Source organism: Amphiprion ocellaris, chromosome 13, assembly GCF_022539595.1.
Source record: "Amphiprion ocellaris isolate individual 3 ecotype Okinawa chromosome 13, ASM2253959v1, whole genome shotgun sequence".
NCBI lineage: Eukaryota > Metazoa > Chordata > Actinopteri > Pomacentridae > Amphiprion > Amphiprion ocellaris.
The window spans coordinates 34,059,975-34,080,569 of record NC_072778.1 but is presented as its reverse complement, the minus strand read 5'-3'; the positions used below and the strand labels follow the sequence as shown (position 1 = coordinate 34,080,569).

Genomic DNA, 20,595 nt, shown 5'->3' with positions numbered 1-20,595 from the left:
GGTTGTTTGTAGTGATAAAACCACAGAGAGTTATAACCGGACTCCGCTTTAAGGAGCTTTATAGCATTTCTCAGCTCTTTGTTAACATTTTCCAGCCTGCAACAGTCTGTTTTGGTTCAGTCTTACCATTTCTTTTTTTCCCCAAGTCACATCAGGCTGCTGCTTTCAGTGAAAATGCTTTAAGGAATGATATTACACGCTCTGCAGCAAATGGCAGATAAAGTTGGCGACTAGCTGGTAAATGTAGTGGAGCATTTATAGCGTCAAAAGAATCAAATATTTCTTTTAGGAATAAGTCCAAACGTGAGCTAAAATACTCAGAATATTCTCAAATCTTCAATGTTTCACAGTTTTCACTGCCTTCAAGCAGCCAAAAACTATGTTTATGCAGGTTTAAATAACACAGCAGTTTAAAGTCAATTGAAACTGAGACATCTGGTGCATGGCAGGTGGCGTCGTTCAACGGGTGTTAGGCCCAGTTGAAAAGGTCTGCATGAATACATCAGACAATAAAGGTTTGAAATCACTGCTTTAGAGCATATGTTCATATTCCACTGCCCAAGGTTTGTGCGCATAATAATAATTACATACATTCTATACTGAAAGAAAGCGCTCCAGGAAAACAACAGAGAGAGATAACAAAGTCATGTCCTCTCAGGATAGTGGGTCAGTAGTTTTAAGGTCTGAGGCACAACTTGGTGTTTATATCGTCTGCCTATAGAAACCCAATACCAAACCCACAAGAGCATTGGCTGTGATCCAATTAGAGCTCAGTTTTGGTGCCCTTTTATAGTTTCCCTGCATAGTTTTTCAATATCATTCTGAAAATAGCCATCCTTTGGTGCAAAGTCATTACAGTATTGTGTGTACAAAATAACAATCGATATGAAGCAGACATTAAACCAAAACATAGTCTAGAGAAGAGGTGGCTGTAGACAGAAAACTATTCATGAGGTGTTAGTGGTGTTTTCTACGTATCAGAACCATGGACAGAGTACAGTATTGTGTCTGAGAGAGGGATACTACATCACTCCTCATGCTATACTGTAGTGAAGGCTTTTACTGTTCTGTCTGAATGGTGTTCTACACATAAGTCATGGCACTGGATAAATAATGCAGCCTAATGCCACTGTATGAGGCAGCAGACAGCAGCAGTACATGAAGTACCAGTCTATCTCCCCCCTAATGTCTCTTTTCACTTGCTTTGCCACCCCACAGCCCTGCACACACACCAAGTACAAAACTCTCAGTATGGATGGGTGCCACATGATGTCACATGATGAGTCATAAATCAGCAAACCAGCTCCCTGCCTGCCTGAATCTTTTTACATTTTAATGTATGTCTGGTTAACTTCTGGTATTGACAATCTGAGAGAAGCAGCATGTATTTGCTTCAAATTTATACTGATTCACACAGCTAAACACACCTTATTTATAGCTGTTGTTATGCAGAAAAGGAAGCTTGGGTTCCCCTGTGTGAACCTTATTAGTCATCAGTGAGGTCCATTTAAGCCTGTAAACTTGTAAGATTCAGGTACTAGTCCCTACCAAAGAGCTTACCTCCAAGTGACCTTCAGCATCAGCAGAATTTCTAATACATTTGTGTGACTCGGTAGTCATGAACTGTTAAGATTGTGCTTAAATTCAAATGTTAGGTTTTATTTTGACACGCACCATGTCCAGTTAGGTGGCATTTGCCCTGTCTGCCATGTCCAGGTCAGTTCCAGTCACATTAAGTTGTCGTTTATGAGATAGAAATAGGCTAAAGTTCTCTTTTCTCCAAATACCTGCAACTTCAGTGTTAAACTAATGCAATGCACATAATAAACATTGCGAATTCTAAATAATAGCATGTTTGTATTATCATCATGAAAATGCAGCATGATGATGTAGCATTTAGCTCAAAGCACCACATGCAAACTAGCATGACATTGTTTTATAGGTTTGACATATTTTAAAAAAAGTTTTGTCTTTTTAGTATACTGCCATTATGCAGTGTTGACATCATCTGCCTTTTTAAAGAACTACTGAAAACATAAACTTACAACTTCATTTAGTGGAGATCTTTAGTGCAAGACACAACTTAATCCATGTTTGGAAAATTAGCTGTATATGGAGAAAGGATTTATTTTAGTAGTTTACTTTTTCAGCTTTATATGAGTCAATTATTGCATCCTGCTCCTGTTCAGCTCATCTTTCAAGGAAACTAGATATTTTATACAAGAACTGAATACATAGAATCATTAGCAAGCTATTTATGTAAAATATTTTGAATTCAGACTCATCCTTCCAGCATAATTTAGCAAATTTGTTAATTTAGGACTTTGCTGAGGTTATTCAGTACAATTCTTGCTCTGGATATGAAAACACAAAGCATAAATATGTGGCCCGCAAATATTCAGTATTAGCTGTGAAGGTATAAAATGATAAACTAAAGGATATTGTAATAACTGACTGCTGCACTTAACAAGACAAGCAATAGAATAAAGAAATACAGTGTTGTTACATTAATTCATCACTGTGTTGTGTCTGCTCTCTTCCTTCTGTGCTTTTCAGAAAGCTGTGAGTATTTTACCTTAGTTAAAATGAATTGTTGTGGTGAAGAGCCCTGTTGACATGCTTTGTCCCACTGAAACTTAGCCAGATTTTAAATCCCACCATGACACCAGTACCATACTCTGGGATTATGCAGACGTGACTGAATGACAGCGTGTGGGATCAGCTATCTCATTTGCTCGACATATTCACAAGCAGACGCGAGAGGCGGAGACTCCCAAACTGATTTCTGTCAGACGACAAGGATTCTGAGAGGAAAGACAAGGCGAGGACAAACAAAATAAGTCATATTTTAAATCTCAGCCTGATCAACAATGTAGGTATTTGTGTGTGAAGAGTCTATTTTAACTTCTACATGACCTTTTTGCATTTTGGCAATGTTGTCTGTTTTTAAGAAACTTCACAAAAATTATAGAAAAAAAATGATTTAATCTGAAACATTGTGGTTCTGAAAATGAAGAGAATATAGAATCATGTGAATTTAAATGCCAAATGTTGTGCAAAAGACATAAAATACTATGTGGTAGTTTCAGCAAATAAGGCACAGACACAGTTATGTATTTTATTTATCCTGTTATTAACTTTAATCAATTGTCCTTCTTTCGTAACTGTCATTAACTTTAAATAAATTGCCCTTCTTTCCTACCCCACAGCCACAATTTTACTTTAAAACATGTCAGTAGGTGGAGGTTTGTACCAATTCAGTTAGAATGAGCTTTGTCTACTTTGTTCTTAACCTCGGCTCACAGTGATTAGCTCACATTGATCTGACCAAATGGCTTTGTGACCCACCTAGCATAAAATGTGTTTGGAGGCCTGGTGCGTGACAAAGTACAATACTGAGCCTAATTAGGTTTCCCACCAGCAGCCAATTTTACGCTTGGAAATGACTTACAGTAAATATTTTTGAGGGCCAAGACCCAACATGGCTCAACCTGTCTATCCTGAGAGGCCTTTTTCTTTGGAATGACCTACACGTTGCTTCATACCAGACTTACTTGGAGTGGCAGTGCACTGAGCTGGTTTTGTTGTAGCTACTTTGGAAAAACAGCGCTCGGAAATAAAGCACCTCAGGAGAGCGGTAGCATTATAGTGATGTAGATGACTGCAGACAGTGGGGTGTATTTCACTGAGCCCATCTGGTCTGTTTGAAAGTGTTGCTGAGTATAAGAGAGGCGGTCAGGCGGTAGAATAGAGTGGGTGATGGATGGGGTGATGGATGCATGGGGAGGGGAGAGAGATGAGAGTGCAGATTTTTTTGGGGGAAAAGGAGCTCTTTTCCGACAGAGTTGAATCTCAGGCTTGGCTGTGACACACTGCTCTGCCTGTTTTCATACCAAGGCTCTGGCTCCCAACCAGCTTCAACCATCCAGTTCCTCTAAACCCACCCGCTCACTTCCTTTCTCTTCCCTTCTCTCTGACGTTTTGGCTCACACCTCTCTTCCCCATCTTCATCTTTTTGACTCTCATTCACTGCCTCCTTCCTTTGGCTCTCTGTTATCGATTTTTCTTACCTTCACCCTCTCTTTCTCCACCCCAGTTGGGCTTTTCATCCTACAGCCTTCCGCTAGTACAGAGGGGTGTGGGATAGGACCAGGGCCTCCAGGTTTCCATAGTGATACTTTGTGTCCTGATGTCATTAGTATTGACGATGTGCAGCTAGGCCAAGCTGTCCTGGCAGAGGAGCTGTTTACCGTTTACCCAAACTTAAGCCATTCACTGTGAGATTAGTGCGTCTGTGTGACATAATTCAGTCTGACTGTTGCTGTTTTATATTCAGATAACACCGAATGAAAAAGCAACAGATTGAAAAAGTGTTTTAATTTGTAGTCGTGATGAAAATCTCTTAGCATAAAGCGGCACGGTCAGGGTCAAGGAGCAGGATTTGCATGGAGAAGAGGCTTTGAGTGGTAGAAATGCTGCTTCACGGAGAAGCATCCTCCGTGTCTGCTTGCTCACTTTATGATCACTGGAGCGTGTCTGTAGAGCACAACTCCCAGCCCGACTACCCGTCTCGCTGCTCAGTCTCCTGGCTGCTTCACTGGCTCATCTGTCTGAGGAGATGGACGTCCTCTTAGCACCACTCCCCCCCCTTTAGAAATGCATGTGGGTGGGTTTATCTGCGTGCTTGTGCGTCCGAGTGTACGTCCTCACACATCTGTGGTGAATACTCAAATCACAGGGCTGCTCCCACATCTCCACCTGCTGCAGCTTGTTCAGCTCAGAGCTCTCTTGCAGGCCCTCAGCTGGCAGGTCGCAGCCTCCGTGGTGCCAGAGTAATTAGTTCTGCTTGGTTTCTGAGGCCAGGGGTGGACAAAATATGGATCCCATATCGATGCTGTCACATCACATGCAGGGAGAGCACATCTATGGTGCTCATCGAGGACACATGCGCAGATCTTGACATGGGGATGTAAATATATAGCATCCTCCTCAAATCTTTCTCTTGTTTTTATTGATGTTAAAGATTGTTTTCAGTGCAGGAAAAAAATATCCTGCACATCTTTGAAATGTGAACTGAACCTTTACACAGACACATGCGCACGCACACACACGCACACACACGCACACACGCGCACACGCGCACACACACACACACACACACACACACACACACACACACACACACACACACACACACACACACACACACACACACACACACACACACACACACACACACACACACACACACATTTCTGGGACCTTCCATTTAATCCTCCTGTTGTCTTCATTTACAGGCACCAAAAAATATTGTTTCCTTGTCTGAAAAAAATCCACAAATCCAGCAAAAAATTCCCCAAATTTCTGAAAATTTGCAAACCTTCAGGAAAAAAATTCCAATAATTCTTAAAAGCTTCCCTTAAAAGCATTATTTAAAAAAAAAAATCACCCAAATTTGGCAAGAAAATTCTTGTAAATATTTTCAAAAAATGAGTAAAAATCTTCCATAAAAATATCTAAAGTGATTACATATATATCAGTCAAACTTCTAATATTTTCTTTAAGAACATTTTAAACATTTCTTTTTTTTTCCACCAAAAAAATGTTCAAAGATTTCCCAAAAAAGTTGAAAATGTGGACATCAGAAGTTTCACTGTGAAAATATTTTTTTTCCCACATTTTCAAACTTTAAAATGGGTAAATTTTGACCCGCAGGACGACACGAGGGTTAAGTATAATCAATAATAGAGGTCAAACACTGTCGGCTGATATTTTTTTGTTATCATGCACATAGATATGTCAGGAATTGTTTTCTAGGCAGGATGTTTACTATCACATTTTACTCTCATATTAATTAGCTCAGACTTGCTACATGTATTTTGTGTGTGTGTGTGTGTGTGTGGTTTATTAAGTCAGTTTACAGTATAAAAATGTCAGATGACACATGTTGGCTCATTCACACCAAAGGATGAAAGACAGAAATCAGTAAGGGATTCCCTCACAGCCAGTATAAAATGAAAAACTATCAAAAACAATTTAAATACATATAAACACAGGGAAAGACTTGAAAATGTGAAACCATGTTTTAATTTCTAAATAACCCCAAATTCTGAGGTGTGATAATAAAATTGGTCAAAGACCTTAACTACAGACTTTGTCTAAACTGTGTCATAGCCAATTATGAAAGATCATTCCCAAAAATATTTCATTTGGTCATGCAATACATTGTTATCAGTTTGTCTGTTCTTGCAGATGATTTTGGTATCTGCCTCAAAATCCCACTATATTTGGAGCTCTATTTTGCATTCTCTTTGCTTTGAATGATTTATTCCCTCGGGTACACTCCAAACAATGCACGCCTGACCCTGAAATCTGATGTGAATCTAATTCCAACAAAGGCAGGAACCAACCTCATGGCGCTGCAAATGTGTGGGTGTGCATGTGTGTGAAAATATGTGAAAAGTAGCAAAACTTTGTGTCTAAATGTGATCCATGACAGATCATACACACACGCACGCACGCACGCACGCACGCACGCACGCGCGCACGCACGCACGCACGCACATATCCAAAACAAAACTGTGAGACTAAATTTTACAGCCTGATAAATCACTATTTAGTAATTGTGACTGGACTGGTAAAATTAAGGTATATACATGTGTTATGTGAATCAAAAACTGTGTTGATGGTATTGCTAAGATTTCAACATGTAATATTTTCTTTTGCCAGATGGTGGTGCTCTAAGATTATCTCCTTTCGTATTGGATCTCTGTTCCTGACATTCTTTCATGGCTCACTCTTTCGTTTCTATATGAATGTGTATATACTGGATTAGATAGATAGATAGATAGATAGATAGATAGATAGGTAGATAGATAGATAGATGGATAGATAGATAGATAGAATATTGCTTTATACACTGTGTTATATATAGTAAAGATGGTTTGTCGTTTCATTAACTCAGTCTAATTTCACATCAACAGAAGAAAGTGTTTTTGACTACAGCCAGGATGATAAACAGACAGATGGACAGACCACTTTTGCCAGAAATTCTCCTCACACCCTGTTACATCAGAAATGGCAAATCCCTGAGGCTACAGAGATCCCCCTCATACCAGATCAATGAATTGAGCAATAAAAATTAAGCCTCGTCCAAATGAGAAACTGGCTAGTTGAGCTTATTGACACTCTCTTCTATTAAAGTGGCAAATAGCAGGAATTTATCATCACAGTGGTAGTGGCTTATCCCACCTTAAGCTCGTCTGTGTGTGTCTGTGCATGTGTGCGTGTGTGTGTGTGCGTGTGTGTGTGTGTGTGTGTGTGTGTGTGTGTGTGTGTGTGTGTGTGTGTGTGTGTGTGTGTGCATGCATGCATGGGTGGGTTTGTGTGTCTCTTGTAGACAGAAAAGTGTGGACAGACAGCTTGCCACCCTGTGGGCACCACGACTACAGTCGATCTGTGATCCACGCTGGCAGCTGCTCTGCCAAATGGGATTTTCCTGGAGATTACAGCCTCTAAGTGTGACACGCTCGCATGTGTTTGTCTTTGTTGTTGACGGAGTGCGTGTGTGGACTATTCTAATAAAGAAATGTGTGTGGGGTTTTTTGTGTGTGCTGTGGGGGACTCTTGAGCCGAGATGCTCGGAGAACATGTTCCGTTGTCACATGGGGCTGGTTGAAACATGACTGAATGGCTGCAGGGAACCCTCTCTGGCAAGCCGCACTGAGAAAAGGGGAGGGAGCTTGTTCAGATGTGGGGTCAGGCTTTTTCCACACTGCTGCTACTCTTATTAGTAACATTACCTCTTGTTGAATGGACATTAGCTCTCCAATCTAGTGGTTACCTACATATGGTGGGTACAAAAAGGGTGATTTCACTGTGTCAACTGTTTAATATTTGAGTTTAGTAGTAATTAGAAGGACATACAGGGTACTATCTGGAAAAAAAGAGCAAAAAAGATTAATTGGCAAGTAACTTGATTGTTTTACAAAGCAAAGTGTCACTGATCTCCTGACTACAGCTTCTAAAATGTGTGGTTTAGTTGTTTTTTGTTGTTTTATATCATTGTAAACTGAATAACTGAATCACAACACTAACAGAAGATGTCATATTATGACATCCATATTATTATTTTTTTTTTTTTAACTGAAAACCAGGCAATTAGTTGACTGATTTGGGAATCATGGGCAGATTAATCAACAATGAAAGTAACTGCTCATAAATAGTTAATTATTTTATGAAACAGGCAGCTCCACATTCACCTCGAGCTGCAAAGGCTTTTGTCTCTGACTCGTTCATGTGAAATCTGAGTGCTACAATAGTAGAAAACATGCATGAATTCCATTTTTCTGCTGAATTTTCACTCTGAACTGTTTCTGGAATCCATTTGTTTGTCTCAGTGTGGAGCTGTCCATGGTGCTGAACTTAAGCTGCGTATGGATCCCCAGTCATGTATGGGGAGGTGGCTTTGTAGTCCCAGTAACCTGCTTAACCTACTTTTTACTGACCGGTCTTTCATCTGTCCATGGAGAGGAAAGTGCTGTAGGATAAATATAGCGTACTTAACTACCCACACAGTGTCCATCCAAGCCTTCTGAGTAACACAAACAGTACTTTGCTCTCCTGTACTCCTGGTTCCTTTCCCTTAATGCACCGCTGATCATTTCACTAATGAAATCCAGCTTTACTCCGAACATGAACTCCCCATGTTCGTTCCATTAACCCAACTGGTTGAAAATGTGTTGGGACGTGCTTCAGCCTTTATTGAGATGAATATGACCAAAATAATGACAGTTTAAGATCTTAATTGTCCAATTACATGGACAGCTGTTGTGCTGCATTGCAATGCCAGTTCAATTGCAGTTTCCTAGCAACCAGAGAGGTACAATGCAATGATTTTCTGTTAAGTGGCATCATTTCCTCTCAGCAAGACTAGACCGTATGCTCACAAAACAAATTGCAATGTTTGCATGCGTGTTCACCTTTTGGCTAATTTGTATGTTGCTGTACTGCTTGAACAACGTGGTGCGAGAGAAACAGGTACTAATGTGTGTGTTTTGTGATAAGGTACCCGCTTATGTAGACGTCCATAGGGGTCGTGCGTGCGTCTGTATGTCCTCGAGGTCTTCATGTGAAATAGCTCTGGTGCTGCAAACAAACAAAACCATTTGAGTTGATTAATTTTCATCCAAAATGCGCCGTCCTGTGCTAATCATTGTACATGCATTCTTTTCAATTAATCTATTATCAAGGGAGGCAGAGAGAAGGGGGGAGGTTGGGGGAGGGGAAGGGAGAGTCGGGGGAAACAGAAAATCCAATCCTGCTGGTCCGAAGTCTCGAAGCAATGGAGCATTAGTCTCATCCTGATGTAATTGGAATGACACCAAGAGTAAAGCCTGCTGATTTAGGGACAGTCTCTAGGCTTGATTTAATGCCCTCTACCAAAACTATACATCCATCTTTTTATCTTTCTCTCCCTCTTCCAGGCCCTCTGTTCTCCTCCGTAGCCCTCCCCCACCCTATCTCATACTCCATTCATTCACCAGCTACTGCCATGTATCTCCATCTGTACCCTATTAACAGAGCAGTAGCAGCATTTTATAATATTTAAAGCCAGAAAGCTGTGCACTCTTGGTAGAGTGTGTATTTTCCAGCATTTTACTTACTTCTAGTGGCATTTACATGCTTGAATAGCCATGTTTTACTTTCACTGAGGTTATGTTTTAATACTGAATAAATATCTCGAGAGAATAGAGCACAGAAAGGGCAAACTAAGAAGGTGTATCCAGGCCAGGGTGCTGCTTCCCTGGGGTTTGCTGCTGCTCAGTCCCCTGACAGATGGACTGCCAGGGCAATCCTATTACCCCCATGTGTTGAGCTGCTCTTAATGCCAGGGTGGGTTGCTTGGCTAATGGAAGGCAATGAATGTTTGAAGAGAGAATCTCATGCTACTGCATGATTATCATCCTGATTTGTTTGGTAACATGGAGAAAATCTAAAACCAGTCAACATTATGACCATGATGACTTTGTAGTTCAGCTGGTGCTCTATGATACAGCTGAGGGCCGTCACATCAAATCAGTCCAGCTGTTAAATAGGCTTTGCTGTATATATTTCAAATAGTAGCTTCACCTTTCTACAGCAAAGAGAAAGAAAGCACCTTTTTAGATTGTGTGCATATATTTTTACTCTACCTTTAAACCAATCAATTATATTAAAATACTTTATTTCACAGAAAGCATAAAATTATTCCCAAATTGTAATATTTTTGCATTTTGGTAGCAACATAATGCCTTTTTCATGACTGTATTTTTACTGTTTCTGAATCCACCGTGTTCTTAAGTGAAAGTACTCCGTAGTTTCAATACACTGGCATAGAGTTGGTTGCGATAAATGTTTAAATTCAGGCATTATAGATTTGTCTACCATCAGAGATCATGTGGCAGTTATTCATTTATTTTATGTGGCTATGTTAAACCATTGTGGGAAATGCTGTGAATCAATTAGCAATTATGGTAATATTGGATTTCCAGCCACGCTAGCAGCGGGTATAATGATGTTGGTCAATATTGGTCTGTCAGTTCACCATCATGGTGCCCAGGGGATCAATCCTACTGACCCTGGTAATATGCTGACATTTAGACAGGATATTTTGATTTGTCCTGTGAAATATTTCAAAATCTACTTGATGGATTTGGACATTTTTTAGTGTCACTGAGGACACGCCATGTATATTTGATATTTTATGTGGCCCAGTGACTTGACATGTGAGATGTCACAGCAGCTACTAAAGGCTTTTCATGAATTTTGGCACAGACTTTAATCTTCCCTTCAGAATCGATTGTAATAACTTTTGTGATCTTCCATCTTTTCATCTAGAAACAACAAATTAAAATTTCAAGTCATTGAATACTTACCATACTAAGCCTGCAAAAGTAATCACCACCAGTCTTTGCAGTACTTTATCAGGGTTTCTGCAGAAGTCAGCCAGTCACATTTAATGCTTTTTTAATGCCATTTTAATGCTAAACTGTAAAAATTTCAATGCCACGACCGCAAACTCAACAAATTACACGGGTTTGTTTTTTTGTAAAAGATAATTTTTATATGACAACTGTCCCTACATTTCACTATTTCTGAATCCAGAAACCCCCCCTGACCACCAGCGGGCTGCAGTCATTCTCTGAATTCCACGTTTTCTAGCCATTCTTGCTGGAATTTGCATTTCCGCATTTCCCAGCTCTCCTCCACCTGGTCCAGTCTGCCGGCCACTTTAAAAACATGCAGTTTTTGGCAATAGTACCCAACAAGCCGGAACAATTATCGCAATGCTTCAGCATGTTTACGCAGATCTATAACTCAATCGCAGTCTATAACTATATATTGTCAAATATTTTTCTTGAAAACTGCAGAAAGAATTTTAAGTGTCACTGAGAATCAAATTTAATGATTTTTAATGCCATTTAAGGCCTTAATTTTCGCAAAATCAATTTAATGACTGTTAATGCTTTTTAATGCCCTGCAGAAACCCTGTTTATGTTGTGTACTTTTAACTAACAAATGGTAGCATCTTAAAGTTCCTCCTCTGATTTAACTCCTAAAAACTCATCTCTGTATATAAAAGTTACATATTTCCATTTTGTGTCTTAAATTTGCTTGGATGTAACTCTTCACTGATGCTTTTTTTAGAAGTGCAGATCTATGAAGTCCCTGCCTCGCTTCCTATTCACTGCACCTCGAGCTCACCAGCTCACATATGACTCTGCTCCACCCCTGTAAAGCCGCTCTACGCTACACAATGGCAAGCCATGCATGTTGGACCTGGATTCTGATTCTGAAAAAGAATAACGACACAGAAACTCTGCAAGTTTACAAGATTAGTTCCTCAGGTTTGTTATGTATGAAACCTGAGAAGTCTGAATCTGTATTTTTAAGATTGTCGTTGGTACATTGTACTTTCAAGTTGAAAATGCTTAGCAACAGCATTGACTACTTAGTTCACTCATGATGTGTCTTCTAGTACACATAAAAAGCACCTCATAGACAGGTAGAAAAAACTTGATTTTTTGGTTGTTTTTTTTTTTACTGGAGGGAATCTTTAGCGCACCAAAATAAAATGTTAAAATACATAATACCTGCATAAACATGTTAAGCATTATCGCTGTGAACATGATAGCGTTTAGTTCAAAGCATCATTGTGCCTAAGTGCCTGCTCACAGAGCTGCTAGTGTGACTGTAGGCTCTTTGTCTCTTTTTTATATTTCTGCATCAGTGTGATGATGCACTGTTACTCACCAGGCACTTCATTTAGCGGATGAGCCAAAAACAGACATTTGACTCTCATTTATTTATCCATACAAAGCACAGACAGCACAAAAACATCACATGAACATAATATACTGTACCTTGTTATCGCAGATTATGTAGATTTCCTCTATATCATTCACAGACACTATAAAATGTACTTTTATATGAAATTCCCACATTGCAGTACAGATGTCTTTAGGCGATTGATCCCAGTGGCATACCTCGCATATCTGATACAAGTTCATACATTAATTTACTCAGTCCTGTTATTTTATTTATTTTCCATTTATTATACATAGAATAGTAGAATCTGTTTTAAAAGGAATCATTTTACAATCAAATAATTGTCAAATCTCTAGCTCTAGTTGTTTCATTATTTATACCTATTTATCTCAAAATCCAATTAACAATATGGGCCTTAAATAGATTTTGGATTTATTTACCATAACCTCATATTTGTTGCATTAACTGGATGAAAATAGTCAATATCTTAGCCTATTTAAACCAGACATTATCCGGTGATCAATACACTATTGACTGTATCCTTGAGATGTGAGGTAATTGCAAGGAACGTATACAAGTATATAGTGCTTCACAGCCGCTGTGCAGTCAAATATCTATATGTGAAAGTATGTGTACGTGTGTGTGCATGTATGTGTTGCTTGGTATGCAGACAGCATCTTTGCCGCCTGTAGCCCTACACCGGCATCCCCAGGTCAAGCAATTACCACACATCAAGGAAAGCAATTGGCCGTGACTAAAATATCATTGCCATGTGATTGTGTCCCTATGTTTGGTGCTGCTTGGGCCTAATTTAACCCACTTTGTCCATACGATCGAGGAGAATTGAGGACACGCTCTCCAATTCTGGTGGCCCCCCGAGCATTTCCTGCAAGTCTGACACGTAGCAGCTGGGCTGTAGATGCGCCGTCACTGGTCTCTTACCCAGTGGAGTGGGAGATGGGGTGTAATGAGCGGGAGAAGCGAGCTAGCAGAGGAGAACAAGTAGTAGGTTCAGTGGAGGAGGGCAGCATTAAATGAGCCGTAGGCTGCAGAAACTCGAGGTCTTGTGAGTAAAAGCTTTGAGAGTACGAGTGCATCGACCTGTGATCACTCGGTGAGTCATGTGAGGTCACATTTTGAAGACTGCAAGGAGGTAAATGGGAGACTGAAAATGAAATGGGGGGGCATATGTGTAGAGGGAATGAGACAGAAACAGGGAGGGAGATGGTGGATGATATTGGAGAGGCAGCATTGATCCTGGGCTTTGGCTCCAAGCAGCATTATCCACTTATTCCTTCATTATACAGTCAAATATCTCTGTGCCTTAACTGCCACTCCCGCCCTTCATGTATGCGCCTCATAATTTACCCCCTCACCTCCCAACAAAATCTGACAAAAACTGAACCTCTCATCCATACATCTCCGTCCTACTAAACCCATTGTTTCACTGATTCCATTTCAATTTCCTTTGCTCTACTCAGCTGTAACTTAGCCAAAGTCTTTGTGGAAGAGAAACGCTGCATGTTTCTTTTGTCCTCGCGGATGCTGTTTAAATATTGATAGAGATGGGAAGCACCGCTGACCACTCAGTTAGATCTAAGAGGGTCAAGCATGGCAGCATTTCTCTGCAGATTTCATTAGAGGAGCAGAGGACTGTAAATATGGAAACGTGAATTGCAAGGCCCTCGCCGACGCTCCAGCAGCCTTCATTATCCTCCTGCATGGATAATGCTCCATAATGTATTCCGATGGAGATGGAGGTTGGAGGGTGATGGGGTGTAAAATAGCATGTGTTGGAAGGCCCCGGTTCTTTGCAGTGAGCTGCCCTACCTTCCTCACAGCCGGATCCCCATTAGTAGAGGAGCAGAGGATTGGATGTGCAAATGGTCCCATGGATTAGAGAGCTAATGCATTTAGGAGAGGGGGCTCCACAATCTCTTTATTGCTGCTGCTATGTGTGTTGAGGCGCGTGCAGGGAAGATACCCAGTCCCTTTGTGGAACCAAAGAGATTTAGGGTAAAGTGAGTAGATAAGGGCAGAGGTGCACTGCACAGTGGTGCAGCACACACACACTCATCAAAGATTATGGTTTGTCCAGACGTGGCATAGTTGTGTGTGGCGTTATTAACTCTGCCTGGAAATGAGATCTTACCAGAAAGAGGCGCAGACGGAAGCCTCGCTAATCTAATTAATCAGCGTCTAGTTTTTTTTTTTCTGTTTTCATCTTCTTCCTACTCTCCTCTACTTAGCCCTCCCTCATTTTCTATCTCCCTTTGTGCCCCTCTCTGTCCTGATTTCTCTGAATCTGAACTTGACACCCTCCGTCAAGGCAGAAATGTGCAGTGTCATGCGCTTCTTATAATATATCTCATAAAGCCCCTGTTGTCCTCTCCCAGCTGAGATGGGTTTAGCTGCAGAGAGAGGGGAAAAGCATAGAAAGTAGCCTCTCTGCTCAGTCTGCTGTGATGTATAGATGCCTCTGCAGCAGGATGGAGGGGTGGTGGATCTACCAGGCTTAAGAAGCAACCTGCTACCAGGCCATAAGGCAGCTTTGGGCTTTACAGGCACGAAACTGGTTAGTTGTCATCGGGTCAGTGAGGGAGCAGATTTCTGATGTCTTTCTGTGGTGGTAGTGGTTCGATTGAGCGTCACATTTGCTGATTTTTTTAAAGAGCCAGCCGCCAAGGCAGCAGGGAGGGGCCCAGCAGCAGCAGCAGCAGCAGCACAGTGGGTATCCACCGTCCAGCTCTGCGCTATCCGGCACAGTGAGTCAGCTGAGCTCGGCGCCGGTCCGCTCCTCTGACTGACTGAATGAATGAATGAACGAGACCCAGCAGGATTTGGAGAAAGAAAAAGGCGCAAGATGCAACTCCGGAGAGGCTGACATGGAAATGCTGAGGTGATCGGAGCGAGCTTGTTGACGCATAATCCCGCCCGCCCCGCTGGCACTGGGAGGGGGAAAATCTCGCCTGCCTAAACTCCAATCCTCCAGAACAGATTTACGGAGTGCGTTACTGCTGCTGCAACCTTTCAGAAGACATTCATTCATTTCTGGCCAGCTCTGCAGGTTCTTTATGGTGGTTTTGGGGTGTATTTTAACGTTTTTTTTCCCCCCGGGGAGATCCATGACTTATCTGAAGCAAAGGACCTAATAATAATTCGGGTATTGAACCCACTGTTGGAATCGACACTGTCACCGCATCGCGTCGCTTGTTGGATGAGGTGTGGACAGGATCTGCCCGTGCATCATCATCATCATCATCACAGGTATTTTTGATCGCGTTTTTGTGTTGATTACACCGGAGATCTGGAGCCATGACAGGCCCCCCGCTGGTCCCACAGCCCGCCTGCTGACGGTACCGGGCAGGATGGGAGCAGGTCTGCCGCTTTCTGGATCCCGAACCAGCCGATTTATCAATGGAGGAGGAGAGTGACACCCGGAAAATCAACAACAGCTTCCTACGCGACCACAACTATGCAACCGAAGGTATTTAAACCGGCGATGTTTGGTGGGGAAAAAAAAGAGTGTTTCTCCAAATTACCTGCGGCTATAGCCAGAAGGATGCTCATATCACAGATAGAAATAAGTCATCGTGACTATTAAGTCTAATACCACGGCATATATCATGTAGTTTGAATGAATTAGACTTTATAATGAGCCCATAAAGGTAATTTAAAGCATATTTAATCATCTTATAAGCTTTTATGTGGATACTAAAGGAACGTTCTAGTCATTTCTGGTGAAGCTGCAGCTTGTAGGTTATTACTGGTCATGATGAGGTGGCTTCCCATCATACCTGCAGTTTTAGAATGACCATCCTGATCATGGGAGTCAGAGCTTTAATCTGTATGGACTGTAGCCAGCAAGGGAATGAAGCCTCTTGTGCAGCCGAGTCTGTAAGTGAGTCTGTGATGCAGTTGAAAAATGATGAAAAAAAAAAAGTATTTTCCTCATTCTGTGTTCACTTGTTGAGAGAACGAGACAGGGACAGGAGTGGTGGCCTAATTCTAGGAGGCAGCACAATGAAATATGGATCTCTCTCTCTTACACACACGCTCATTTCTACTGTACATGCTCATAAGTGAGCATTGAACAATAGCTGTTTTCTGCAGCCATAAACGCCTCTGTGCTCCATGCATGGTTCCTCCTCGCTGACCACACATCAGCCTTTTTGATTGTCAACCTGTTAGCTGTAGGATGCTTCATTATTCCCCTTATGTTCCACCAATTAGCTCCACCTGTTTACCACAAGCTCCTTAAATCTCTAATTACCATAAAACATTGATTTATAGGTAGAAACTACTGTTTATCTCATTACCACCTCAGTCCCCACTTAGTAATTATGCAGATTGCTTATGGACATTAGCTGCTGTACTGATATCAGTGAGATAACACAAGCATTAGGGACTCAGGGCTTTTTATTGCAACAGTTGGAACCAAACACACTCTTTTATACAGATTAAACTTGCCTTAATACCGTCATGCATTGTGAGGTGCAGCGTTTTGCCTCTAAATGTTGAAATTTACACATTAGAACATTTAGGGTTTTTTTTTTTTACCACAGATCAACAGTCTTTCACAATCTAAGTAGGTGGAGATCTATCATCCTTTTATTGATCAGTACAGTTACAGTTAGTGGTGTTTATTGTTCAGTTTGAAGCACTGTTGTATAAATATTCTCTGCAGCACTGGGAAGGCCTTAATTTTGGCACATTTTTACCACCCACTTACCATAAGGTTTGGAAAGAAACACAATCAGACAAAACTGAAACATATCTTTATTTGAAATATGTTGGAGCTCAACATAATAGTATAATAAAAAAAGATCCTCGTGCAATTTATCTACAGAATAGACTAGCAGGCTGAAATAGAGGATTTTGGAGGGTATGTGTGGCTGGAGGGTGGGTCAAAGCCATCACAGCTTCTCGTGCTTGCAACAAGCTCAGGTTACAGATGCCAGTGCAGGCTGGAGGAGAGACAAAGTCAAGGCCCAAAAGGCAGAAAATCTCATTCTAAACATGCTTTTCTGCTGCTTTCCTTTCGTTGTTGTGTTTTCTTCATTTGAATGCAGGAGAGCACCATGATTTGCTCAGCTCCAGTACTTACATGATTCCCTGTCACCACTAAACACACAGTCACTGGTTCACAGCGAGAGAAAGTGAAGTGGGGGTGGGAGTGGGTGTGATGGATATCTTTGTTTGATATGTGCGCTGAGATGAAAAACAGGAGGGGAATCTTCTTCTGCCTGTCTCACTCTTTCACCGTCTCATTCACTGGAGCAGGATAAGGATTACCCAGATTGTAAAAGGTGTCTCCTTAAAGAAAAGGACTGTCTAGTCTGAGGCCCATCTGTGCTTTTCAGATGTCTACTTTTGTTATATTTTACTGCTGTAATTTATGACTGATCGTCACACTTCATATATCATGAATAAGTGTATATGTCCTCTCCCTCTCTCAGTCCTTGTCTCTTAAGTGCAATGAAGCCAGTCTGCAGCCAAAGATCACGTAGACCGGTGTTGGGGTGTATCGCCCATCCTCGTAAATTCCCCAAAGTGCACATGTTCCATCAGGGCCCAGTCTGCTCAGACCACACACACACAAACACATTGATGAGTGGTGGCAAGCTGGTGGGATTTCCCTTCAGGCCGTTCTTGCCCACAACAGCAGGACACTTTAATGATGTCACATTTTAATGATGTCACTGGTGCTGACCTTTGCCTTACACCAATCCCACGCCTCAGTGGGTCTGTGGGTGGATACACCGACTCTGTGTGCACACACTAATGTAGGTGCTGGCCATCCATAGGCAGGTATGAGATATCAAAGTCCCCTCAACCTTACAGCAAAGTTTCCAGAGACATTACTGTCATGTACAAGGAGGAAAATTGCATTAAATCCTGATTTGCATGCAGCAGCCGTATGCAGATGACACGTTGCTAATGGTGATAGAATGGATCATTTGTGTCTGACTGTAGCTGTGTATATGTGTGTTGAGTCAGTGGACAGTTATGCTCCTCCAACAACAGCCTCATTTTCATAATCTCCACCTTGGATGTTCCCGATAATGGATGAAATTGTCAAATAGCACCACATTGGCTTTAAGAATGTAAATGGGTTTCTTGCTGTGAGGCAGGACCTAACCGAACGTCTGCTTTGGTATTGATTTTGGGTCCTTTACAATTTAGACACCGGAACAATGACCTAAAGATCTATTGGTAGGACGTGTAATCCCTTCCTGCTTCTCCCCCTTCCTCACCTGCTGTCTCTTGCTCTCTGCTTTGCTGTTATACATCCGTCTGACTACAAGCTTGTGTGTGATGTGACCTCTCGAGCCCCACTGAATACTGATGCAGTCCCATAACAGAGAGCTCAGAGCCTTTATTGCTGCTGCTGCTGATGAGAGCAGAGCCGAGCATGGTTGCCTGTGCCAAGGCAAACGGCCTGGGGCCACACTTTAGGACCCCGGCATAAAAAGGACTTAGCCCACCATACCCTCAGGTCCCATCCATTATTCACTATGAAACACTCAAAACGCCAAGCCCCGCCTCGCCACATAGCGCAAGAAAGATTATGTGTATGGGGCTGGTGTGGGGGTGGTGGGAGCTTAATGGCAAGCTGTGAAGTTGGGGCGAGTCACACTCCTTGTTCAGCAGCTGCTTTCATCCCCTGATTAGCTTCTTATTAAGTCTGCGGCACCATGAAAATTTAATGAGAATTTATTAAAGAATACCCGTGGTGTTGCTACTGTAGGATGATTGCAAGAAAATATCCTATTTTGCAACTGTGATGTGGTTTCCTGGTCAGTGGATGAGTTAATGCTCTGATAGATGTACTGTGTGTGAGTCATTCGGTGCACAGCTAGCCTGAAGGCTAAGCAGTGTTTGACCTTTCTGGACTTTATAATGGGATACATTTGTAAGTTTTGATAGCTAATTCCTGTGTCCTGTCGAGGACGCAGCGTCACTCGAATTCCTTCATGTTTCGGTGATAAGGTCACCACGAAAACAGAATTTCAGTCTGTGCAGCAGCTAATCTTTGATTCACTCTAGCCTTAAAAACAGGAAGATGAAAGGGTTTGCACCAAAGCATCACAGACAGACAGACAGAGAGTGAATGTCAGATTTTTGTTTCGGTGATGCCGATTATAATTCCACACGTCCTCGCTTCCCCACCATCCCCCCGCTCCGTGTTTTCAATTTCTGAAAGAATACCAAATAACGAGCATTTCAAATGGTTCGTCTTGGCATTCAGCTCAGTGCAAGCAGGAGTTGAACTGAGCTGATTACATTCTTTTCCCCTCTCTTTCTGCTTGTCCGGTGTTGTGTCTGTAGTCAGATGTGTGCCACAGCGATGTGTTAATGAAGTGTGAGAAGTGAAGCAGTAACACGTCTTGCCCATTTCACCCGTAATCCCCAGAGTGTGGGGATACAGAAAAAATCACACACACAGACACACGCACACACAAAAAGATACATGCACAATAGAGTACACACACATACATATGCAGCAAAAACACACACACAATGCACACACCCTGTCTCAATCTCAAGGGGCTGATCCTGGAGAAACCAGGTTAATTAGCTTGTTCACTCCAGATCTTACAAAGAGCCATGTTCTTTAGATGAAGAGAGCTGCATTGTGCTCTGTTGCTTTGTGTGCTGCTAATAAAGCCTAATAAACCCTTAATCATATGGCTGGGTACCAGACCGGTAGGTAGGAGGGTTCATTCAAAATTGTGATTGAACTCTATTGTTGCTGGTGTGAAATGAAGTCATTATCAGCTGCTTATTTAGCACAAAAAATGAGCCTTTATGTACTACAAATTGTGATAGCTGCATGTGACTGTTACTGTTCCTGGAAGAAAATGAATCCAGGCTGACACATTTTGTTGGTTATCATAGAAGAGCTCAGATTGGCAGGGGAAAGATAGTACGGACTTGAATTATCCACCGGCCTGATCCTTTGACGCAGGCAGCTCAGCACAAGTGCGATCTGTAATCCTCTCGTCTCTACGTTGAATGCTAACAAAGCATCTGCACGACACCATGTTGCTCACGTCCCTCTCCTATACCTGGAATTACAGCCCTTATGCAACTAGCTTTCTAGGCTGGCACACCATTTGTGAGTCTGTGTGTCTTACACAACCCCTCTAGTGTCACCAGATCAGGTCAGAGTTTGTTTTTGTTTTTTGGTTTTTTTTACCACTGACAGGATTATGTGTTGTCTAGGGGTCAGCCAGGGTTCTCCTATTTTAGTATTTGCTTGTGTCTGCGCCGATGAGACGC

The 20,595-nt window shown here is 41.8% G+C and overlaps 1 protein-coding gene across 2 annotated transcripts in view; it reads left to right on the top strand.

The window, feature by feature from the left end:
• ppp2r2ba (protein phosphatase 2, regulatory subunit B, beta a) overlaps positions 1–20,595 on the top strand; it is a 46,368-nt gene that overhangs the window by 7,003 nt on the left and 18,770 nt on the right. The window contains exon 1 of one of the 2 annotated variants that reach the window (XM_023298154.3): positions 14,788–15,796. The exons of the other annotated variant lie outside the window; for it this stretch is intronic. Coding sequence (XP_023153922.1) covers positions 15,727–15,796 — 70 coding nt within the window. The 5' untranslated portion in view covers positions 14,788–15,726. Of the gene's footprint in view, positions 1–14,787; positions 15,797–20,595 lie in introns of those variants that run through there. 2 annotated transcript variants of the gene reach the window in all.